At 46.4% G+C, this 21936-nt stretch overlaps 11 protein-coding genes across 11 annotated transcripts; 4 read left to right on the top strand and 7 right to left on the bottom strand.

The window, feature by feature from the left end:
* Positions 1-894: 894 nt before the first annotated feature.
* On the bottom strand, positions 895-1401 carry BDV27DRAFT_160839 (uncharacterized protein; the record flags this gene model as incomplete). The annotated part of the gene is made up of 1 exon (XM_032073111.1): positions 895-1401. One exon carries the CDS (start codon positions 1399-1401, stop codon positions 895-897), a length of 507 nt encoding a protein of 168 aa, XP_031924407.1.
* Positions 1402-2847: 1446 nt separating this feature from the next.
* Positions 2848-3516, top strand: BDV27DRAFT_160838 (uncharacterized protein; the record flags this gene model as incomplete). The annotated part of the gene is made up of 3 exons (XM_032073110.1): positions 2848-2988; positions 3043-3229; positions 3320-3516. 3 exons carry the CDS (start codon positions 2848-2850, stop codon positions 3514-3516), a joined length of 525 nt encoding a protein of 174 aa, XP_031924406.1.
* A 1241-nt stretch (positions 3517-4757) lies between these two features.
* BDV27DRAFT_133249 (aldo/keto reductase) lies at positions 4758-6507 on the top strand. Its single transcript, XM_032068045.1, has one exon. It carries the CDS (start codon positions 5059-5061, stop codon positions 6088-6090), a length of 1032 nt encoding a protein of 343 aa, XP_031924405.1. The 5' UTR covers positions 4758-5058; the 3' UTR covers positions 6091-6507.
* A 903-nt stretch (positions 6508-7410) lies between these two features.
* BDV27DRAFT_167016 (calcineurin-like phosphoesterase) lies at positions 7411-8326 on the bottom strand (the record flags this gene model as incomplete). Its single annotated transcript, XM_032074354.1, has 1 exon — positions 7411-8326. The coding sequence occupies exon 1, from the start codon at positions 8254-8256 to the stop codon at positions 7411-7413; it is 846 nt and encodes a 281-aa protein (XP_031924404.1). The 5' UTR covers positions 8257-8326.
* A 963-nt stretch (positions 8327-9289) lies between these two features.
* On the bottom strand, positions 9290-12259 carry BDV27DRAFT_160836 (uncharacterized protein; the record flags this gene model as incomplete). The annotated part of the gene is made up of 14 exons (XM_032073109.1): positions 9290-9625; positions 9694-9878; positions 9961-10150; positions 10215-10269; positions 10333-10597; positions 10717-10771; positions 10824-10941; positions 11005-11132; positions 11203-11306; positions 11376-11524; positions 11578-11666; positions 11727-11846; positions 11902-12004; positions 12063-12259. 14 exons carry the CDS (start codon positions 12257-12259, stop codon positions 9290-9292), a joined length of 2094 nt encoding a protein of 697 aa, XP_031924403.1.
* Positions 12260-13437: 1178 nt separating this feature from the next.
* On the bottom strand, positions 13438-13910 carry BDV27DRAFT_133248 (uncharacterized protein). The gene has a single exon (XM_032068044.1). The coding sequence runs from the start codon at positions 13745-13747 to the stop codon at positions 13475-13477; it is 273 nt and encodes a 90-aa protein (XP_031924402.1). The 5' UTR covers positions 13748-13910; the 3' UTR covers positions 13438-13474.
* A 527-nt stretch (positions 13911-14437) lies between these two features.
* Positions 14438-15683, bottom strand: BDV27DRAFT_167015 (zinc-binding alcohol dehydrogenase family protein; the record flags this gene model as incomplete). Its single annotated transcript, XM_032074353.1, has 3 exons — positions 14438-14650; positions 14714-15286; positions 15354-15683. The coding sequence occupies 3 exons, from the start codon at positions 15681-15683 to the stop codon at positions 14438-14440; spliced, it is 1116 nt and encodes a 371-aa protein (XP_031924401.1).
* A 604-nt stretch (positions 15684-16287) lies between these two features.
* On the top strand, positions 16288-17239 carry BDV27DRAFT_160833 (bZIP transcription factor; the record flags this gene model as incomplete). Its single annotated transcript, XM_032073108.1, has 2 exons — positions 16288-16408; positions 16485-17239. 2 exons carry the CDS (start codon positions 16288-16290, stop codon positions 17237-17239), a joined length of 876 nt encoding a protein of 291 aa, XP_031924400.1.
* Positions 17240-17260: 21 nt separating this feature from the next.
* On the bottom strand, positions 17261-18423 carry BDV27DRAFT_167013 (aldo/keto reductase family protein; the record flags this gene model as incomplete). Its single annotated transcript, XM_032074352.1, has 5 exons — positions 17261-17435; positions 17503-17872; positions 17924-18105; positions 18171-18223; positions 18384-18423. The coding sequence occupies 5 exons, from the start codon at positions 18421-18423 to the stop codon at positions 17283-17285; spliced, it is 798 nt and encodes a 265-aa protein (XP_031924399.1). The 3' UTR covers positions 17261-17282.
* Positions 18424-19019: 596 nt separating this feature from the next.
* BDV27DRAFT_160831 (zinc-binding alcohol dehydrogenase family protein) lies at positions 19020-20066 on the top strand (the record flags this gene model as incomplete). The annotated part of the gene is made up of 1 exon (XM_032073107.1): positions 19020-20066. The coding sequence occupies one exon, from the start codon at positions 19020-19022 to the stop codon at positions 20064-20066; it is 1047 nt and encodes a 348-aa protein (XP_031924398.1).
* A 632-nt stretch (positions 20067-20698) lies between these two features.
* BDV27DRAFT_133244 (uncharacterized protein) lies at positions 20699-21662 on the bottom strand. Its single transcript, XM_032068043.1, has 2 exons — positions 21193-21662; positions 20699-21107 (listed from the first exon to the last, which is right to left on the bottom strand). The coding sequence occupies exons 1-2, from the start codon at positions 21250-21252 to the stop codon at positions 20898-20900; spliced, it is 270 nt and encodes an 89-aa protein (XP_031924397.1). The 5' UTR covers positions 21253-21662; the 3' UTR covers positions 20699-20897.
* Positions 21663-21936: the final 274 nt, after the last annotated feature.

The raw sequence follows: 21936 nt of genomic DNA, 5'->3' as shown, positions 1-21936 counted from the left end.
GGCCGGATAGAGTATCCTTCAATATCCGGGCTTACTGAGTACAAGGTCTTGAAGATACATCACTCAGGATACCTATATTCTACTATGGTGCCTCCTTCGCCACAGAAACCTATTTAGCTTTTGTATATTTCAATCGGCAGGGGCGTTGACCTAATGTATACCGTGACTTTCTGGCAGATATACGGATTTCTCGTTTCCCTGCTAACTTCCTCTGTAATACACACATAGAACAATATATGCCATATGCAACATATCAAGCATAGGTATCGTCTGACTGACGACATTCCCCTCCGGAGAACAATACGATCACCAGCGTACAAATACAGTATGATCAGCACTAGCCATTATATGATAGATTACGTATTATGTTCCTATTTAAGCCACTCATCAAGTAATATACAGGTTAGAAAACGCTTTGAAAAATGCCAGGCTCGCAGCGCAGTCTTCTTGTTGTTCAATCTGACAAGGCAGGTATTCCATATTGTTAAGAACAGCATTACACCCGGGCGTCGTCCAAGCACTCAGCGACCAGCTATTTATCCTGGTTAGAATAACCTAGCTGGATGGCGCCGAAAAATTCCAGACGGGCATCATCAGCAGGTTATTAAAACTGGCTATCATCATGCTAGTTGATCTCATCATTGTTCGAAGGTCTTATAATTATAGCCACTCACTCTACGCTAAGTAGCACACAGCCCCTTGGAACATGTATGGTCTTCTTACTTAACGACTTATTGGAAGACTAATTTAAAGACTAATTTAAAGACTAATTCAAAGACTAATTTAAAGAATATTTCGAACACATGGCGCCCCTAAGGATGCAGAGAGGGAACGCAACTAGAAATGAGAGCCTAGATGAGGAATAAATTAATTGAATGGAGCTTAATAGAAGGGCTAGCTTTGTGGCAAGGACTGAGTGGCGGATTGAGTGTTTGTATCACTCATTCCAACCTCGCTGACGAAAATCAATCTTTTGACTGTTTTCCATCCCTCTCTATAGGCAGAGGAGTCTCGTGAGACTACACAGCGTGCCTTCGCCTTGTGCAGCTTGATGTTTCGCTCCTTGAGGTAATCGTCCGCAACCTGCACTGATGTGGCGCGAAACCATACTAACTGTGTCTCGGACGCCCAAGGGAGGCTCGATGTGACCTCGTCCTTAAGAGGCGGATGGTTCTCGTTCAAAGGTTCCTGCTTTACCGAAGTGATTGGGGTACTATTACAGCCAAGAGCTTCGTTGGGCTCTCTTTTGATAATTTTGTTGATGTTGCCATCCACGTCCCCTGTGAGATCGATAACATTCTCGTCATTTTCGTCAAAGTCTGCCATTCCCTCTCTGCTATTCAAGTCGCAATCATCGATTAAAGGTAGAGAATTGAAAGACTCATTATACATGCCATTCATGCCTGGGAAGCCAAGTCTTTCATCCTATGACTCGTCCTCTGATTCAGAAGTCTACCGCCAACGAAGGTAGGTCACGGAGTCTTTGAAGTTCACGCTCACGTCCCATGGCCTCTTCTCGCTCCTTGGCGGCAATCATATATAGTTCTTTTTTCCTTGTCATCTCGAGCTCAACCCTTTTCTCCCGGTTGGCCATAGCAACAAGCCCATCAGCGACCCCAATCCGGTAGCTGAACGTCGCCGGCCCGATGCATGTTGCAATACTATAGGATCGATGGATTTCGGACAGCTGCTACGCCTCATTTATGCGAGCAAGGAAAGCATGTTTGAGCAGGCTGAGTCGGACGCCATGCGTAAATGTGGAAAGGCTATAAAATGGTTTGACTGATGCTATTGGAACTAGGCTCGAAGTTTAGCTTACCCATCTTCTTCCTCTCCATCAAGAGGTTGGACGAGGAGACACTGCTATTTCCTGTACAAGAAACTCCGTTTGCCCTAGCTCCTTGCCGTACATAAGAGTACCCATTTCTCGCTACATCACTTCCCTACACTTACGGTTCAACATCTCAAATCATTGCCATCTCCAGATAATCACCCTTCCTTCCTACCTTTCTGATACGTGTGCTGTGCTTTCTGAACGTAACTCATCATATTGGCAAGGGATAGTTCAACCGAGTTCCACTTCAATGCTCTATTCTCGCCTAGTGAGTGGAAACAGTAAAACTAGGCCTGCCAAGTCTGCTTGTGATAATACGTGGTGGAATGACCTGTTCGTGCACACAACACGAGTGCGGGATCAAAGGATATAAGCTGTAGCATTTTCATACTGTTGCTCAAAGCAATTATAGGAGTCCCAGTGATATTTCCTACTTTTACCGGTGTAGTCCTGTGCCATAAATGGCAATTCTGAGCTCTTGATGAACTCTTTCCGAGTACATATCTTTGCGTCTATTGCATACAAACCCCGTTCTCAACGGAGACTCCCTTTGTTAACTACAAACACTCGGCTGTCTCTATTTCAGTCTGTTGGGATGAGCCGTATAGGATTAGCTTTTCATCAATGCTCATTTACTAAATTGTCCAATCTCTACTGCGAGTTTACCTTCCAATACTTGATTGTGTTAGTCATCTTTATGGACCAAACTAAAGGTACACTACAAACAAACGATATTATTTCCATATACAAGATTTAAAAATTTAAAGTATTGTTGACAAGGAGCATTTGCCATGGGCGATCCCTCGATATAAGCAATTTAGTAGGACGGATTGCTTATAACGAGTTGCAAGAGGGTTTCAACTAACGGGGTTTTCACCCTTAACGAGGTTTTCAGTCCAGCGGTAAATTCGCCTGTCGCGTCGCGTCGCGTGGACAAATAACAATCAACCCTATAAGGGTTGAGCCAGCGAAAGAAACCGCCAACTGCATTCTAAATTTCCACACTTGGCAAAATGGCTCTTTCAATTAAGGAAATGGCTCCTCAAGACGAACAATTCGAACTGCTTCTGAACGCTATCGACTCGGCGTCGCGTGATACACTCCAGGCAGTTCTAAAGGCCATGTGTCGAGATGATCAATCTACCAGGGACCGCGTGTCGAAATCGCTTCTTATTACCGAGGACGAAGTCCCTATAATTGCAAGTTAGGATGAAGGAAGTGATGGAGAGGAGAATGAGGAATCAGAGGTCGAAAACTCACGGCCCAAGGAGAGAAGGTTGAACCGGAAATCTTCAGGCTCCAAGCGACTTCGACAACGTTATGCCTATTGCGAGAACTGTGACAAGGAGTTTGATGTCACGCAAAACACAAATACCAGCTGTAAATTTCATCTAGGTTAGTAATAGTCTCTTAAGCTTTTTTTTGTTTTTTTTTTTTTTTTTTTTGTCCTTTCGGTGCTGTTGAAGGCTAAATGTTATACCACAGATTACTGCCACCCCGATGGAGAATTTTTCGTGGATGATGACCAATATGATAACGGTGATTATGATAATGGGGAGGCTCTCGAGGAGTTCCCAGAGGGCTATATCTATGAGTGTTGCGAGAGACGTGCCAATGAGGAGCCCTGCACCGTTGACAAGCATCGCGAGCGCATATCTACTAAAAGACAAAAGCTCTACTGAATTTTTCTACAATACGAATTTGTGCAGCCTGGATCGGTATAAATCACAGCATGTATCCAAAATTGAAACTACAAATTTCCTCCTTATTGTCGCTTGTTATGATTTATTACGGCTAGAGACGTATATATTAACCACTAGAAATTACAACTGTCCTACTATATCCTCAATTTCTGATCCCCGCTTGTAACCTTACCGCGTGCAGCGTTTTATCTCGATTAACCCGCCCTAGTCCACCAAGTAGCCCTACAACCAATCAAACGCTAAATAACATCTCCCCAGGACCCTGACGGTACTAAATCCTATTCAAACCTCTCTCCAATTTATCATATTTACAATCACAAAAGCGTATAAAATGCAAGCAACATTCGTATCCCTATTTATTAACATAAACCAAGCAACGAGCACTGTCCTGCACAGCTAAGCCAGAATACCCCAAGATAACAGCTGCCAACGACACAACTCAATCAGAAACACCAGAACGTGCTGTTGTAGCTAAGCTGGAGACATCTGCTCTACGTCAATATCATGCATATGACAGGACGACTACGGATTCACAGTTGGGGAAATGTCCATCTCTCTTGGTATGTATATAGGTATCATTGTTTTCAGGGATATCGATTGGCTACTTTAATGATGTTGATTCAGACATCTACCACGGGTTACAGGCAAATGTGACCACACGTGGTTGATACAACCCTGCAAACACCCTGCAAACAAGGATGATAGTTCGGGGATAAGGTGTTGTCAGCTTGTAAGTAGGGCTGACTTTATTCCATTCCGAATTAAGAAACTCGAATTGACTTGGCATCGAGGCTTGTTAGCCGGGTGAGGGGGTTTGAGAGCGCAGTAAGGATCTTGGTTTCTGTACATTTATCGTTTGTGTTCCATTTCCACGGCAAGTGTCTGTGGTCGTAGTGCGAGGACCACCTGGGATCAGGGGCATGAAACCCTACTGTAACCATATCTACGCGATTCTGAAGTGACCAGAGTTGGTCTATTCTATTGGTTTGTTAGGGTGGATAATTGGCGACGGAGTATATTGGGCGGAGACTTGTAAGGCCATTTGTGGAGCTACAGGCAACACTCGCATATACGCCATTCGGGTATGCACGGACTTTGAGAATAGAGTCTAGCCCCATCCTGCGACGTAAATAGTATAGTCAGACTGAATAGCGACTAATACAATATCTTGGTTTCCAACAAGGCCACTCTAATAATCTATCCGGTGTGATTAGGCTACTCCGACTACGCAACCCGGTGACACTAATAATGTGCCTAGGCATCCGATATATACGTGTTGAGACACAGAGTTATAGGTCGATCAATGACTTCATTAGTAACGGATCAAAGGGGGAAGCAACTGAAGATCCACATTTCGTATAGGTTACAACGCCAACGCAATCGGACATAAGCCACTATAACAAGACTTTAACCCCACCTAACTCCGACCGCGGTGGTTACATCATATAAAGCCAGGCTACCACCCGGCCTCACCATGCACCAAGCTTCAAGCAACCCTCACTCAGCATCAATCCAACCATCATGAAATACGTACGCCTCGGAACTAGCGGACTCAAAGTCTCCCCCATCTGCGTGGGCTGCATGAGCTTCGGCTCCCCGGGCGAGCCCTTAGAATGGACAATCCCGGAAGAAGAAGCCCTCCCCGTCCTCGACCACTGCTACCGGTCAGGCCTCAACTTCTACGACACAGCCAATACGTACTCTAATGGCGACTCGGAGGTTATTCTCGGAAAGGCAATCAAGCAGTACAACTGGAGCCGCGAGAGCATCGTCATCGCCACCAAGGTGTGGGCGCCTGTCGGACGGGGCTCGGAGATGCCACTTTTCATGTCCCAAGAGGAACGCGATAACAATGGATATATAAATCAGTACGGATTAAGTCGGAAACATATCTTCGACAGCATCGATGCAAGCTTGAAGAGGCTCGATCTGCCGTACGTCGACCTGCTGCAGATCCATCGATTTGATCCCAACACATCGCCCAAGGAGACCATGGAGGCGCTCCACGACGTTGTTAAGTCCGGAAAGGTCCGGTATATCGGGGCTTCGTCGATGTTTGCGCACCAGTTGCTGGAGTACCAGTACACTGCTCGGATGAATGGATGGACGGAGTTTATCACAATGCAGAATCTGTACAACGCTACTTACCGCGAGGAAGAGCGGGAGATGTTCCCTGCGCTTCAGAAGTTCGGGATGGGCTGTATCCCCTGGAGTCCTGTTGCTATGGGGCTTCTAGCAAGGCCGTGGAATAGCAACGATACTGCTCGTGGGGAGTCCATGAAAGGCGGCTTCATGGGAAACCCTTTCACTGACGCGGATAAGAAGATTAATGAGAAGATTGGAGAGATCGCTGCTAGTCGTGGGGTTTCCATGGCTACTGTTGCACTCGCTTGGGTGTTGTCGAAGCCCTTCATCACCTCGCCGATTGTGGGAATGAGCAAAAAGGAGAGAGTGGACGAGGCTGTTCAGGCTATTGATTTCAAGCTCAGTGAAGAGGAGATCAAGAGTATTGATGATTTGTACGAGCCCAAGAAGATTATGGGCCACAGCTGAATGGGCGAATGCATTCAGCCCAAGGTCGGCATATTTCCACTCACATCAGCGAATGCGACCTTCAGAAGCTTGAACATCTATTGAGGTGAAGATGAAAAGTCCAGGTCTATGGCTATGTACACGCTTTCCGGAAACCGGTGTCACCCCCTTCTACTCTTTGATTGTCTTCCAAATCCCAATGCCAAGAAACACTAAACTTAGTTAGTAATAGCTCAAAATTATAGTTCTGGTAAATTTTGTACTATACAGTACAGTCACAGACCATCATCAGGATTCGTTCTAACCTACGCTTGTTCGGAAGCATCAAAGCGCCCCCGGCCAAATGTGGACGACCAAAAAGTATTACGCCAATAATGCTGGAGTGCCCTTTGTGATTATCTATTTGAAAAGCCTGATTTATACCTAGATGAATTGGAACTTTTTCTACTAGACGAGTTCGAAGTCCATATACCGAAATCCACTATTTCCGATACTCTTCATCGGAAGGGATAGTCAAAGAAGACAGCCCGGCAAAAAGCAAAAGAGCGAAATTCAAATTTGCGTGATAAATATTCTTATAAAATCTTAGAAATTTCCTTATACCATCTTGTTTATGTAGATGAATCCGGATGTGATAAACGGATAGGCTTCAGAAGAACAGGCTGGTCTTCTCTTGATACAGTACCTGTCCAAGTATCTAAATTCCATCGGGATCAGCGATATCAGATACTACCTGTATATACCCAAGATGGTCTTGTTCTTTCTCGCGTCTTCCAAGGCTCGGTAGACGCTTCTGTCTTTGAGGATTTTATCGGAGAGCTTCTCCAGCATTGTGGAAGATGGCCCGAACCAAAATCCGTCCTAGTTATGGATAACGCATCTTTTTATCACTCCGAAAGGATAGAACAAATGTGTTCACAAACAGGAGTGAAGCTTATATATTTACCACCGTACTCACCAGATCTGAATCCAATTGAAGAGTTCTTTGCTGAGCTAAAAGCCTTTATTCGGCGCCCTTGGAAATCCTACGAAGACAACCTCAGTCAAGGATTCAATACCTTTCTTGAATGGTGTATTGGCGTTGTGGGTGCAAGGGAAGGGAGTGCAAAAGGGGTATTTCCGGAACGCTGGCGTAACCGTTGAAGAGAAATAATATGTATAATAGTGACTTATACCACAAATTAATTGCATCGCTTCTCAGCCCAACACCTTGCAATAAATAAACTCCTCTAACTATAATTTGGTGATTAGGAGGAACAGGTGTATAATGAGAATCTATAGCTCACATGAGGACTCTGCTGCTATGACATAGGCTAAAGGCTGAAAAGTACATGCAAACCTTCATGATACACGTATAACCTTCTTCACATCAAATCTATCCTGTGTATTCCTCGAATTGTTCCAAGGCAGCACATATCCCCGTTGGTTGCTCACAACTCTTACCTCCCCCTCCTTAAAGTCAGTGGTATAATGTGTGTGCCCGAACACCCAGACTTTCACCCCATCTAGTGTCTGCGATAGGATATCAGTCCCAAAGGCAACACTCCAAGGGTTCTGTGCATGTTGTGGGCTCGATGTCCTTTGAAGTAGAGGAGCGTGATGTGTGACAACAAGAATAGATTTTTTTTTACTCCGCTTTTCTGCCTTTCCATTTTCTTGATGTATCGAATGTATCTCTTTCAGTAGCCAGGCGAGATCTGAATTATGGTTTGCATTATGGTCATCAACTGACCAGCCCTCGATTTTTTGAAAATCTTTGACCTTCGACTGGACGATATCCCTCGACTCGTGAGGCACTTTTGACCAAAGCGTACAGCCTAGAATAGTGATACAAGAACCCGGGACATCATATCGTTTCTGATGAAGAACAATTAATCGTCCTTTCAAGGAAGGTTCCTGTTCAAGTTGTCTAGCCTTTTCCAGCCCTGCCGCGAAAGTCCCATTATAGAACTCATGATTTCCGAGTACAAGAAATACCAATTTGAATCGGTCTGTCTGCTTTTGTAGGAAATTGCGATAATCATCATAGTCCGTTAAGCGCCCAACATCACCTGCAAGGATAAGATATTCCGCACAAACTGGAATGTCATAAAGAGGATACTGCAGGTTAATCTCAAGATGGAGATCAGAGAGAACCTGAAAGGACATAGAAGCCCGACTTAAGAAAGGCCGTACTTTCTGGAGCATTATTTACTCTAAAGTGGTATAATCCTGGAATAAGGTCCTAAAATGCCACTTCGACTATGGCTAGGAATTGGATAAGGCGACTGTTGACAGCTTCCGGCAACCATGGGCCGTTGATACAGTTACTATACAATATTTCTGTTACTTAACATGCTATCACAATAACTACGGATTAAAGGTTTCGGAACATTATTATTACGCTATTACCTAATGTAGACTAGATACTCTTGGCATTAGGGTTCGAAAAACAATCAAAGAGTATGAAGGGTGACACCGGTTTCCGGAAAGCGTGTATCTGCCGAAACAATTCATTAAATAATAATGACCCATAGATTGACTGGGACAATAACCTCAGGGATATGGTGGTCGCAAGCGACCATAGACAGATGATTGGAAGATACTTTTTAAGACTACAGGGTGGCAACATCCGTAATCACACTTTGCCGCCGCTACCTTAGTAAACTCCAAGGGTTGATGATTGTATGATGTGGCTCCCACTTAGGCTTTTAATTCCTCCCTTCAGAGAGAACTAAATCATGCCTACTGCAGAATGTGCTGGGGTGAGTCGAGGCGCAAATGGCAGCGAGGTCGTATGCTTAATCTGTTTCTCTGTTATTTCCCTTTATCCTTTAGTAAGTCTAATGCTCCGCTAGTAACATGCTGGGCTCGTCCAATCTGATCGAGTTATGTCACTGTTGCTTGTATAACCGAATATATAATGTAGTATCGAGTCCGGCATTGTAGCAATACCAGGCAGCCTGCGCTAATGCAAATGGAAGCCCGTCTAGGAGACCGAGTAAGTCTCTGAGCGCCTTGTCTGTGAGAGACTTCCAGTTCCTCAAAACTACCCATACGTGCTGAATACAAGTATAACTAATATTTAGCCCTAGGTTCCTCTGTTACAGCGTTATGGAGTACAGTTTCTAACAACCTGTGTTTCCATTGTAGTTTTTATTAAAGGTATATAATGAAATAAGTCTGTTGAAAGAATCTGTTCTAGGGACTTGTACGTGCTGTTGAAGCATTGATTGAGTATTCACTCTGATTCCATCTTTATATTTCGCACTTGGAAGACCAAGAACTCGTTAGCCTTGGCAACGTCCCAATCTCGAAGTGTTACTAGTCCGGACTCCGCCTTAGCAAGGTAACGGTTGTCATGAGTAGCTTTTAACCAAACCTCTGTGCCTTCTTCGATTGTAGCATGGTTACTTTCAAATGGCTCCAAGCAGAAATTCCTCCCCGCATACCAAGAGTCGCTGGGGTATAGGTATCTCTGGTTGTAATAACCGGGAAAGGGGTCTGTAAAGGCCACATAGAGGCGATTATTGTCTATGTTGACATTTTGCAGCATAGATTTAGTGTTACCCGGCAGCTGCGATGATGTTAGCCATCTGAATGGGTGAGAATGGGTGGATGAGGAAGTAGCTGTGGATTGCATACATGCGAATCTTGACCTCGAGAGAGATTATGTCGCATCATCCAGACCTGTGAGCCACCTTTGGTGTCATCACAGCGTAGAGTGCTATCCCATTGGGCCACCTTCGCTAAGGTATCCTTTTTATATTTGTCAAATGGCGCGGCGACACCGTCCGCTAATTTCCTGAATTCGGTACTCAAGTGCTTCCCTGGGCATGGGTTAGCTGTGACAACGATAGCATTTATGACCATGCCACCATGATTGAGAAAGGGAAAGAGAGGGCGCAATACGGAGTGACTTATCGTCGCCTTTGTACACTGCCAGAGGGTTCTGTGTAGCTCTATCGAAAAGCTCAAATTTAAACGTGACCCATCGATTCGGTTGGTATTTGTCTTGTGCGCTGGCCTCGAATCGATGCTGAATACCGTCAAAACCGTCGAATAAACTCAGCACCTTGTAAAGTGGGAGGACACCGTTTTGCTTTTATTGTGGTGTTGTACATTAGTCCAGGGCTCGATGACCCGACATAAATAAGTCGACGTACCTCAATCACCCTCCAGTTGTAGAAGTCACCAACGGTAGCACACCACGCTGGAGGGCTATAACGTTATCATTAGCATATATTACCCCAGTTATTTACCCCATACTTCCAAATGGCATACTTGTTACATAGCAAAGAGTCACCACCGATCGCCTCCCAGGCCATTGAGTTCGTGAGGTCCTGATTTGATTTATTTTCACCAGAGCTCGATCCGTTGCTGTGGCTTGCGCTGGCGGACGCCTGCGCAAATGCTGATGAGAAGGAGGCAGCAGCGGAGGCTTTCATTGCCTTAGCTTTACTCTCCTTGGTCTGGTTACTAACAGCTGTGCTGTCTTCGCTTGCGAAGAGAGAACCGCCTAGCTGGGCGCGCTGGGAAAATATATCACCTTTAAGCATTAATTAACCGACTAGTTGAGCAATATAGGAGAGGAAGGTTACGAACCCTACTTGTTGCTGAAGGCTATCAATGTCTCCTTGTTCACAACTTTTTCGACATCCTCTCTACATTCATCAGTGACCTCAAGAGAGCCCGGGTCAAGGTACAACGTGACACGTGGAAACTGTTACTGGTGAGCGTTTGATGTTCAACAATTTCTTTCCACTAGAATGTACCTTGTAAACAATATTCATCACCTTCTTCTCTTCAGACTTTGCAGTAACTGATTGGGTTTCATCTTTATGAGAAAATCCAGCGCTAACTGCGGCCGATACACCCCAGAAGCCACCGCCGCTGTCATATAATATCAGAGGTCAGCCACCACCGGCCATTAGAGGAACCTATGATACCACTTACGCAGACGCTTCTACTGACGTCTCAGAAAATGCGCTCTTTGCAAGTGAAGTTTCAAGAGCGTTCTGCGTCTCATAAACGCTCACTTGTGAGTTGTCATCGACTCGGAACCGAGGGATCCTGAATGCAAGCTAGCATGACATATATATCATCAGCCATGCCCAGGGCAGGTTAGAAAATCCAAATCTCCCACGGTCCTACCTTCGATGTTGTAGCAGCCGTTGGTGTTCCATAACTGACACCTGCTGCTTTGCGATTTGCCGATATTTCATACGGCTCGAAATCTCTTTTCTTCAGTCTGAAAGCTACAGGATGCCGTGGATCAGTCCCAACTCAAGCCTAGCCTGCCACAAAAAAACTGAAATATCACCTACCGCTGTAGGGGCTGCGCTCAACTCTCATTTCTTGGGTAGTCTTGCCATCAGGCTGCCTTTTCCGGTATACCACCATTTTGTGGCCACTGAGAAGACAGTTCGTGCGAGTAATGATACTCCACTCCGATTCACTGAGATCGGCAGCATGGCTAGAGATAGATTTATGAGAGCTTTCCGCACCATTGACAGGAGACTCTCTCACCTTTGCTTGGCTCCTGCCGTTGCTTTCCACTGACTTAAATCGAATGTAGATTTAAGCCGTTTAACGTCGGCCTCGGACAGTTCCTGGTCCTATTTCTGAACTTAGCAGATGGATGCCAACTATGAGAGGTACTTGGGCAATGGACAGACCTTTAGGTTCAGGTCTAGTTGCTTCTTCAGGAAATCTTTCGTTTCGTCGTCTAGCTCCGTGCGCGTCCTCTTCTTCTTATAGTATACATTTAAATCACGACCTGCACTTTCCGAGGATTCCTTGCAGGAGTGTTAGAAGATGTTGCATGGAATATTGATTATACATTTCTCATACCTCATCCTTTGGTGCATCGGCTCCAACGACGTTGAAGTACACCTTCAGGTTGGTTGTGTCGGACAGTTCAGACCCCTTCTCGTCGCAAAATGGGCTTCCAACACTAGGGGTATGTTAAGTCATGTCGAAATTCTCAAAGGGTTTTATTCAGTAGCTCATACTCTGGAGAATCGAAGACCCCCTCGCTAACCAAGAGGGACCTGATTAAATCCAACTTTTGGTTTTGGATGGCCTGATAATCACCAATCTCGATGATACGTTTCTGCGTCGCGGCCTGTGTGCTCGAGTCATATCTGTGCACACGTAGAATTGTATAACTCTTTGACTCTCCGCTTTCATCCCGTGGCTGCACCGACATGATTGTTGGTTTGCTGGATTGTTGGGGGGACGTCACTCGGGATACTTCTAGGGAAGGCCTGCGTTGGGTCGATATAAAACGACAGCATAGCGATGCTCGTATTTATAGGCACTGTCAAGGCTTGCCAATGTGATGAGATATGGCAGCCAAGAAAGAGAGGAGAGCATTGATTGCAAATGAGGTAGGGTCAACAGGAGAAGAATCAAATTGCGGTGTGATTAGGCTTCTTGTTCTGCAGTTGCTCCAGTATGGATTATGCTTGAGAATGGAGGAAGTATGTACAATGTTAGGGCAGGCACGGACTCTAGAGTTTATTCTCTTTTCGTCTCACGAATAATGGTTTTGCGAAGAGAGATTTAGGGCTCTTCAGCCAGCCAGCCACCCGCACCTTCGCACGGGTGACGTGGCGTCGATCATTGCCACATACCAAGTGGTCATTCAACGACGACTCCATAAACGCTGTTCGGAAATAGGATTTTTCTCCGGTTCTTTTTAGACCAACGCAGTTTATCTGGTATGCTACGAAATCCTCTAGGCAAGGATAATCGTCTCCGTCACCTATCTAATATGATTGGTTCAGGTTAGACTTCGCCAAAACCCGTGGGTCCAATCTCCAGGTTTTGACCAAACCGCCAAGTGAACATCAAGAAGGGACGACGAAGGAACGTACCAGCTCTACTACTATATGACGCTCATGTATCTGACTATCTTTTGTGCCCAAACGAAAATTAAACAGAAAAATGCCTGTTCAGCTCAGAAGCGTAGAGGAAGATTGTCCGACAGCGGAGGTCCATATATTCCTCTGTGCGGGTCTGCTCCTGGAGCAGAGAGAAGTCAAGCCAAAATCATATTTGGTCTAACTAGTCTGAATACTTACTCAGCCGACACAGCCTTTGATTAAGTTCGGCAGGTTAAAGAACTGAAAGCTCGACCCGACAACACATCTTAGAGATACATAAATTTGAAGATGCTTTCACCATGGCTCCGCCACTGCCGTCTTCAAATCCCTCGACTTTCCCTATCCGATTCCGTCCTCTGCTCCGACTGAAGCCCCAAAAGTACTTGTCTGGGGCGGAGCCAGCTTCTCAAGGCGTCACATGCTGAAGTCAGGGCTGTTTGCTCCGCCAAGAACTTTGACTATGTTAGGAGTCTGGGAGCTAGTCATGTTATCGATTACGGAGATGGGGATGTGGCTAAGCAAGTGAAAGCGCAGGGTCATGGGTTTAGGATTGCGTTTGATGCTATTTCGTCCCAGGAGACGTGTAATGCTTGTTTGGATATTGTGAGTGAAGGGGGGTAAGGTGGCCAATGTGCAGTTTTTGGAGGCGCTGAGACGGCTGAATATTGACTTGGTACATACGAATGTTGTTGATATTTTGGGGGAGTTGGTAAGTTACTCTTCGTTGAAAAGAGGAGTATAGATGTGCTGATATTGGCAGGATGCGGAATTTCTCTCCTCCTTGATTGGGGTTTGGACATCAAAAGCATTAAGTGAAGGAACCTTGAAGGGTGTGCAGTTCACGGAATACTCTGGTGGTTTGAGTGCTATTGATCGTGCAATTCAGGATCACCGTGATGGTAAGATTGCTGGAAAGGGGGTTGTTAGTGGTATCTAATAGCGGTACTTGTGTATTGGTTCACAGTTAAGGAGTAGAACAGAGTAGAAAGTAGTGAACGGCGGTTTAAGAATCCAATTGTCTATTGAATACTGTTCCAACATGCAATGATACAATGTGCAGAATACGCGTATATCGGTATCAAGTTTTCAATATTGATGATGTTTGTCTAAATCTAGCTGATGCGAATGAGTAGATTTATGTTCTTGATATGTCCCTTTCCTTGTCCGTGATATCTTCAAGTAGATCAGCCAATACTTTTATCTTTCATTTATACAGGTTCTTTCCTCCTTATCACTCCTTGAGAAGGTGAGAAACTAATCAACTAAGGATAATGAAAGTTAACGCACAGACTCCTTTGTAATAGCCTACAGAGCTCTACAGTATAGACAATACTGAGGAAGTCCAGGGTGCTCGTGAACGAGCCATAAATCCCGAAAGCGCCAATTACTATATCTCTTAAATTCAAGCGACTTGGTCTCCAAGTTCCACAATTGGTTCAACACAGTCATCTAGCTCTGTAGTATGTTCAGCTATCCTCCACATATCAAGCCAAGGCAGTCTACTCATACTGCGGGTATTCCTCCTTGGTCCAAAGCTTCCAAACCAGCCTTTCACCACTAACAGTGCCGCTTCTCAAGGTATCCAGAGCCTTGGAAGCCCTCTGCAAAAGCGAGTCACCTTCAATTTCACGATACTTATTCGGCTCAATGGCACCCGACTCGAGCAGCGCGGGAACAATCTCCGGGAACAGATGATCTTTCAGGAAGGCATCCTATTGCAAAGTCAGCTATCTAAAGCCAAACCAGGACGATGGAAGTGAGAATGTTGTACATACCGCTTCATAAGCATAGCTTATAACGCTGTGGACTTCCACACCAGACATCCAGGGTGCTTCCCCGGCAACGTCAGCTGAAACCTGCACGCCCTCCTTATCTGAAGGAGAGCGGGTAACAACGGGGAGAACAGCGGCCACTATTGAGCCTGGCAGGGTTGTGATTGTGGCGATATGCTGTAGTGACCCAGACTTCGAGGAGACACAGTCAAAAGCACGAATGGGAATGGCGGGGCTTTCTGTGTTCAATATCTTGAGGATCGAGTCAACAGCTTTGGGGTCTTGATAATCAATGACATGTTTGGCGCCGTAGCTTTTGATCTTTTCGTGGTGCTTGGAAGATGCCGTTGCGATTACGTTCGTGTATCCCCAATGCTTGAGGATCTGGACTGCGAATTGACCAACGGAGCTACCTGCCCCCCAGACGAGAATCGGTGCGTCTTGGTGCAGAGGGGTAAAGTTGGAGGGACGTGGCCAAGGCAGGTCCAGCCCAAGCTTGTCAGAGAGAGTCAGAAATGCGGTACAGAAGTTTGTCGGCACCGTAACCGCGGCGGCCAGCGACACACTTGGGGGCACCTGGTTCGTTGGTCAGCTCTATAGAACGTGGCTGAAGAGTAATTATTCAAACAATGTATATACCGACCTTTCCAAAGAGATGTTCCGGTGCGGTTACATAGATCTGTTGGCCCTTCTCCTTTTCGTTGTGAAAGAAGAAACCAAAGACTTGATCACCAACACGAAGGCGTTCGACACCGGGCCCAACAGCCACCACGGTACCAGCACCACTGTCACCGAGACCCTGAGGGAATTGGACCATTAAGCCAGCATCCACTTGGTACACGTCCAAGGGTGCGGAAGGCACCCATTCTATGCGAACTTGGACTTCATTTTGCTGGGGCTTTGGGGTCGGGACTTGCACCAACTTCAACGGCTCCTTGATGCCCGTTATTTGAAGTGCAGGATGAGTAGCCATGTTTTCTCGGACAGTGAATTTTGTAGATGGAAATTTTTAACGCGATTGATATTCCCACATAACTGCAGAAACGGGCTTGCTTTATACTAGGTAGTGGGGAAGCACAGAGAGTGGTTTTCACGCAATTCTCCGTTGCTTTGATGGTCACAATGCATGATGAATAATAAGCTGCTTACCCTCTGCCATTCCGTCATTGGTATAGACCCCTTGGAATAGAACAGCGTAGTATGGTTCGATCAAGCTTTCATGAAACCACCAAAGATAGGGCAAGTTTTCGGACTTAGTTCCGGCTTTACGGAGTAGCCCCGTTCGCGACTATGGTTGGCCAATAAACCCTAATCCCGATCAACTATGCAGGACTCAAGAAATGATTAGAAATCCAGGGTCCGCCTCCAAGTGGGCCACATGCGGACCTTCCGCCAATGAATTACAAGATGTAAGCGTCTTATTTAAAGCTAAGATTAAAGCAAATGACGTCCCGTTCCCTAAGGTCTCCTACCGCAACGTTCATGTCACAACGACCGAGTACCGAGAAAATATTTGCCCTATAACCATGATGACAGAGAGGCTAAGGACCTCGCAATTAGTGGATTCAAGCTTATCAATGAGCCTTCAGCGGATGCCACAGCAGTCACGGGCATATTTCCCCGATGAGGACTGGACCGGTGTCACCAACCCGGCTGCGCGACGCAGGTTACAAAATCGGCTGAACCAAAGAGCCTACCGTGAGAATTTCATTTGACCCAAATTAGATCCAATGCCCACCGCAAACTGACGAAGCCCGGTTATTCCGGACTGCAGGTTTACGCCGACAAGGGCGGGACAAAGGAGCAGGGCAGACGAACAGTGCCCAACCTGCGTCCGCTGGTCCCCGCCACCCTACTCTTGTCGCGACTACCGCAAAGTCGCCGGCGCAACATGACTCGATTACGTGCGGGCTATCCGAGGTGCAGCACTTAGAGTGTACTTTTGCCCCTCCAAATGTACATGAACTTATGACCCAGTTCGAGCGGCGAGCCATGGCACGCTATGTCGAGGGTTCGCCGAGAACAGACCTTCTCCTCAATTTGAGTAGGTTAAATGTTCTACGAGCAGCCTACCAAAACGTGCTTGCAATTGGTATGACTGTCGAATGGATGTGCCGAGATAGTACGATTTCCATTTTTAGTTTGGCCAGCCCACGAGGTTGTGAGGATAGCATTCCTCACAGTTTACAACCAACGCCATTGCAGCGAACCGTGCCGCACCACCCATGGCTTGATATCTTCCCAATTCCACAAATGAGGGACAATCTCATCCGTGCAGGGAAAGATTTAGATGATGATGAGTTGTGCCATGACCTCACGGCATTCTGGGATACACGTAGTAGCAACGCAACAATGCTTGTATGGGGAACACCTTGGGATCCCGAGAACTGGGAGGTCACGGAGGATTTTGCAAGGAAGTGGCGCTTCTTCCTTCGAGGTTGCCCTGAGATTCTTCTTTCGACAAATAAATGGAGAGTCAGGAGGGGTGAAAAACCGCTCGTTTGGAAGAAGGTTTTTAGTAGTGCATGACGTATACGAGGATAATCAGTTCGTTTCAACTATGATAATATCTCTAATCCTGTTGTACAGTAGGATCCCAGGTGGAAGGTGCATATTCATCCGTATGCAGAGATTGCATGTCGTCCTCATCTAGCTCGAAGTCAAACACATTCGCATTCTCTAGAATCCGCTCCGGGGTAGCGGACTTGGGCAGTGGCACGAAACCCTAGGTGAAAGGCAAAGGCCGAACATTAGCCAATTCACTAGTTACAAAGGCTTGGCTAAATACTTACTTTCTGAAGGCTCCAGCGAATCAAAACCTGAGCCGGGCTTTTCTTGTGTTTCTCGCTGATTGCGCGTAAAACAGGCTCATCCATTCTTGTACCTCTGGCCAGCGGGGAATAGGCCTCAATAACCACACCACGCTTATGCAACCAGTCGACTAAATCAGCACGTCCAAGCCAAGGATGGAGCTCATATTGGCCAACTTCGATTCTTCCCTCCCCACTGCTTTTGATGTAATCTTCCAACTCTTCTAGATGGTGAAGGCCAAAGTTGGACACACCGATTGACCTCGCCTTTCCCGCTTTCTGTGCTTCTGCCAAAGCACGCCAAGCGCCACGACGGCCCTCTTTACCCCCAAAGGGGGCATGGAGAAGGATTCTTCCAAAGTCAGCTTAATTGGCGCATAGTGTACGACAGGGAGCTTCTCACAGGTCAAAATAATCTGTTTTTGCTTTCTTCAGGCTGTCCTTAATGCTTTGCTTCGCTGCCTCATACCCCGTAGCTTGCGGCAAAACCTTCGTGGTTAGGAATACATCGGATCGCTTCAGTCCAGCCTTTTCTACGGCAGAGACACACTCTCTTTCATTCCTATACACTGCAGCTGAATCGATCTACAAGATCGCAATGTCAGCAGTGGCAGCTTAACATGAATGAAAAGGACGGAAAGGTGTCTCACATGACGATATCCAGCTTTGAGAGCTCTCTCGGTGACATCCTCAGCAATTGCGCCTGGGCTGATACCATCAGCACCATTTTCATCGTACGTGAATATTTCCTGGCATACACTTGGTAAAGCTGGAAAATGATGTTAGCTTTAGCTTTAATACTAGATCAGGGCGATCATTCTCACGTACTCCATATCCCAGCACTGGAATTGTATACTCCGAACAGATATTTTGGGTAGACGTGAGACTCAGCTTCGGCGCCATTACGTATTAATTCTGAACCGATAAGGTATCAATAGATAGTTCACCAACTGGAAGAATGTGTCATGAACACACAGGATCACGGAACCAGGTCCCTTATGGCTTTATACCGATCCGTTCCCTCCAAGCTTCTTAGTAATGATATCATTCGTACCCGAATCAGCGTTGCTACGGATTACGTACCGAAGCCGCTCGTGATTCCAGGGTTCTTTAGTTCTCAGATTGCTTGAATGGTGGGGCTTGTTAGATAAACGCACTTTAAGACACTGATACCAAGGTTCCTTGCTTACCTCACCAATCACAGATAGCTTCTATGACCCACTAGAGGCCAGAACTTGCTTGAGTGGATCATTACCCTACGCCACGGGAAGGAGAATGCAAGCTGCTTACAGATTCAATCCTATTGGATATCAAATGGGTACTGTGTAGGTCCTGTCGGAGGAATCGGAGATAAACGGGGATGTGCCCGGTATAACGGAGCAACCAAGTCAGGCTGGTATATGAGTATTTATTAGCGAGGACACCATCCTGAAACTATGAACAGCTTTCTATACACTTCTTCAAAAGACACTTTTACTCTTGGATCCAATCACACCGACATGGCATCACAGAAAGCAGTCATCATTACTTCGCCAAAGCATGCGCAGGTAGTGAGCGATAGAGCCATTCCGAAGCTGCGTGACGATTGTATCTTAGTCAAGACTGTCAGTGTCGCGTTGAATCCCACCGACTGGAAACATATTGACTTCCTGGCTCCCGCTGGCGTCCTCGTTGGGTGCGATTATGCCGGAACTGTGGAAGCAGTCGGCAAAAATGTGAAGAAGCCATTCACGAAAGGAGACCGGATCTGTGGATTTGTCCACGGGTCCAATGCCGTCCAACCCGAGGATGGAGCCTTCGCTGAATATATTATCGTCGAAGGCGACCTTCAATACAGAATCCCTAACAGCATAGGATTTGAAGAGGCGGCGACTTTGGGACTTGGAGTTACCACCGCCGCTCTTGGGCTTTATCAGAGTCTCAAACTTGCTCTCCCAATCGCTCCTATTCAGAATCAAACCCCAGTCTTGATTTACGGGGGCTCATCAGCTACCGGAACTTTGGCGATTCAATTTGCGAAGTTATCAGGTTATCAAGTTCTGACAACCTGCTCCCCTCGCCATTTCGATCAGGTCAGGGACCTGGGTGCCGATGCTGCTTTCGATTACAATGACCCAACCTCCGCCAGGGCGATCAGAGAGCAAACGAATGACAGCCTTACGTTAGCTTTCGATACAATATCAGTGGAGAGTAGTGCCACGTACTGCGATCATGCGCTATCCACCAAGGGCGGCGACTACAGCTCACTCCTCCCGATAAAGACTGAGCGTGAGAATATCCGTAATCGATCAACTATGGCCTATACGGCATTTGGTCGGAGCTTTAAGTTCGGGCCAAGAGAGATTCCGGCTCAGCCAGGCGATAGGGCTTTTATGGAACAGTTCTCCGGCATTTTCCAAGACTTGCTGGCCAGTGGCAAGATCAAGACACATCCCCCTAGGGTCGGTAATGCCGGGCTAAACGGTATCTTGGACGGACTTCAGCTCTTACGGGACGGTACAATTCGTGGGGAGAAGCTTGTTTATAATATCGCAGATACTCGCTGATCTCGGGATAAATATAATCGACCACTGTACCCTACACGGACCCAGCCGATATCACAAAGAGAATAAGCTCAAGAAGATCAAGTCCTATACTTTGAATTAAGCTATCTTTTCATTTAAGCAAGCAAGTAGAATAAGACAAGAATTGGAGGTAAAGGGACTTTACCAAATTTCTGATCTTACAGAATAGTCGCCCCTACTTGGACCCCTGTAGCATCTGCGCCGACCACTGAGACGGTCTTATCTCAGTGAGTACCGGATCATTAATCATTGTGACCTGTGGATGTTCTTTTAATTCGGACGAGAAGTACATGAAAAGAATCAATCGACACTAAATGTGGCATTTGTCGCCTGTCCCAGAGTTGTTCTTTTCAGGAGCTTCCGTGAAGGCCTTTTGTTTCTCGTCCTAACCATGTTGAATGATTGCAATAATAGATGTTTACAGCAATCTGTATCATGCTACTCTTTCTTCAAGGCTTGAAATATATGTATCGTAGTTCTTCTTGTCAAACTGTGGACCTTGATGTTATTTGGTTCATCGATAACGTTTGAATAGGGGATGCTGTGGCTCAAAGTGCTGCGGGCAGGCATCAATTCTCATTCGAGTAGATGGAGAATACGGGGCGAGGCCTCACAACTGATAGGAGCTGATAGCTCCTTAGCAACCTTTTTTAATAGGTCAAGCGAGAAACAAGACTGTCTCAGGCCGTATACGAGGTTACTCGTCAGGTATACGGTCTGTGCCAACCTTTACTCGAGGCTGAAACATGTCTTTCTGCACTTGAGTGAACGAAGCGAGACGGGAAGGTTCATCACTTAAAGTATGGACATGTTTCAAACGGTGTAACCAAAAACGAGGGATAGTCTGAAAATAGACCAGGGCCTGTCAGGTGATACGGTTCTACGTTTCAGTTTCATCCGCCCCGATAGCAGCAAGCAAAATACAAGATAAACCCCGCACTTCGTAGTAGACTTTTGCCTCGCGTAGATAGAGCCGAAGATACGTACCCAGGGGCTTAATCCAAAGCCTCTTTGCCATGGCCGCTTCAGGATCAATAAGCTCATGACCAGCTGGTAGGAAGAGGCGCATACAGTGATTTGTATCTTCACTAGCGCAGGTGCTACATACAGACTTATTGGGGCAATAGATCCGCACCCCTATGACACCATGTATGCTTTCTTTCGTCATCGAGCATAGATCGAGTCAATAGAGCACAGACTTGCCCTGGCAGCTCCGGAGGTCTGCTCCTGCATCTGCAGCCATCCCTCCAGTGCGGTGCAACCTAATGCAACAAGATCTTATAGCTCAGGCCAATTCATGCAATGCATGTGCGAGGGATTAAACCCTGTTTCCAGCGAGCTATGGACAGCGCCGTTATTTCCGAGCCACATTAATGCTGGTGCCTGTAGTCATGAGAAGCACTCCCTTAGATTTCAACGCGCCATCAGTGGCTGGGTTTGTATTCCATGATGGGGCACACTAGAGTCAGAAGCCATCCGCTAGGCAACTGCTGTGTTCCTCTGCATGCGCCAATAGAGCTACCGCTATGACTGCCCTCTCTGGCCGCGTAAATGTCTCAAATACAACCATGGTGCTATCTTTAGCATACTCAGTGAAAGGGAGGGGAAGGTGTGGTAGGTAGATGGGGAACAATAACGTACAAGAAAGGTATTTTGTACACACCCACCTACTATCACAAGCGACTCAGCTATGCAGGGGTCTATCTAATCACATTGGTGACGCATGACCGATCGTCATTCATGGGCTCGAATGATCGACTGGAGGTCGACGTTGCGTCTGACGACACCCTCCCCTACAGTATATGTTAGTCTCTTTTTCTTGAGTCATACTGCTGGGCTTCAACTGCGCCTG

This window comes from Aspergillus caelatus (assembly GCF_009193585.1).
Source record: "Aspergillus caelatus strain CBS 763.97 unplaced genomic scaffold BDV27scaffold_178, whole genome shotgun sequence".
NCBI lineage: Eukaryota > Fungi > Ascomycota > Eurotiomycetes > Eurotiales > Aspergillaceae > Aspergillus > Aspergillus caelatus.
The sequence above is the reverse complement of the archived record's forward strand: the minus strand, read 5'-3'. Positions and strand labels throughout refer to the sequence as shown.

Coding starts and splice junctions, on each gene's coding strand:
- BDV27DRAFT_133249 (XM_032068045.1), top strand. CDS start 5,059: ATGAAATACGTACGCCTCGGAACTAGCGGACTCAAAGTCTCCCCCATC.
- BDV27DRAFT_133248 (XM_032068044.1), bottom strand. CDS start 13,747: ATGCTTTTGATGTCCAAACCCCAATCAAGGAGGAGAGAAATTCCGCAT.
- BDV27DRAFT_133244 (XM_032068043.1), bottom strand. CDS start 21,252: ATGACGAAAGAAAGCATACATGGTGTCATAGGGGTGCGGATCTATTGC. Junction 21,108..21,192: donor TCTATTGCCCCAATAAGTCT/GTATGTAGCACC, acceptor TTGATCCTGAAG/CGGCCATGGCAAAGAGGCTT.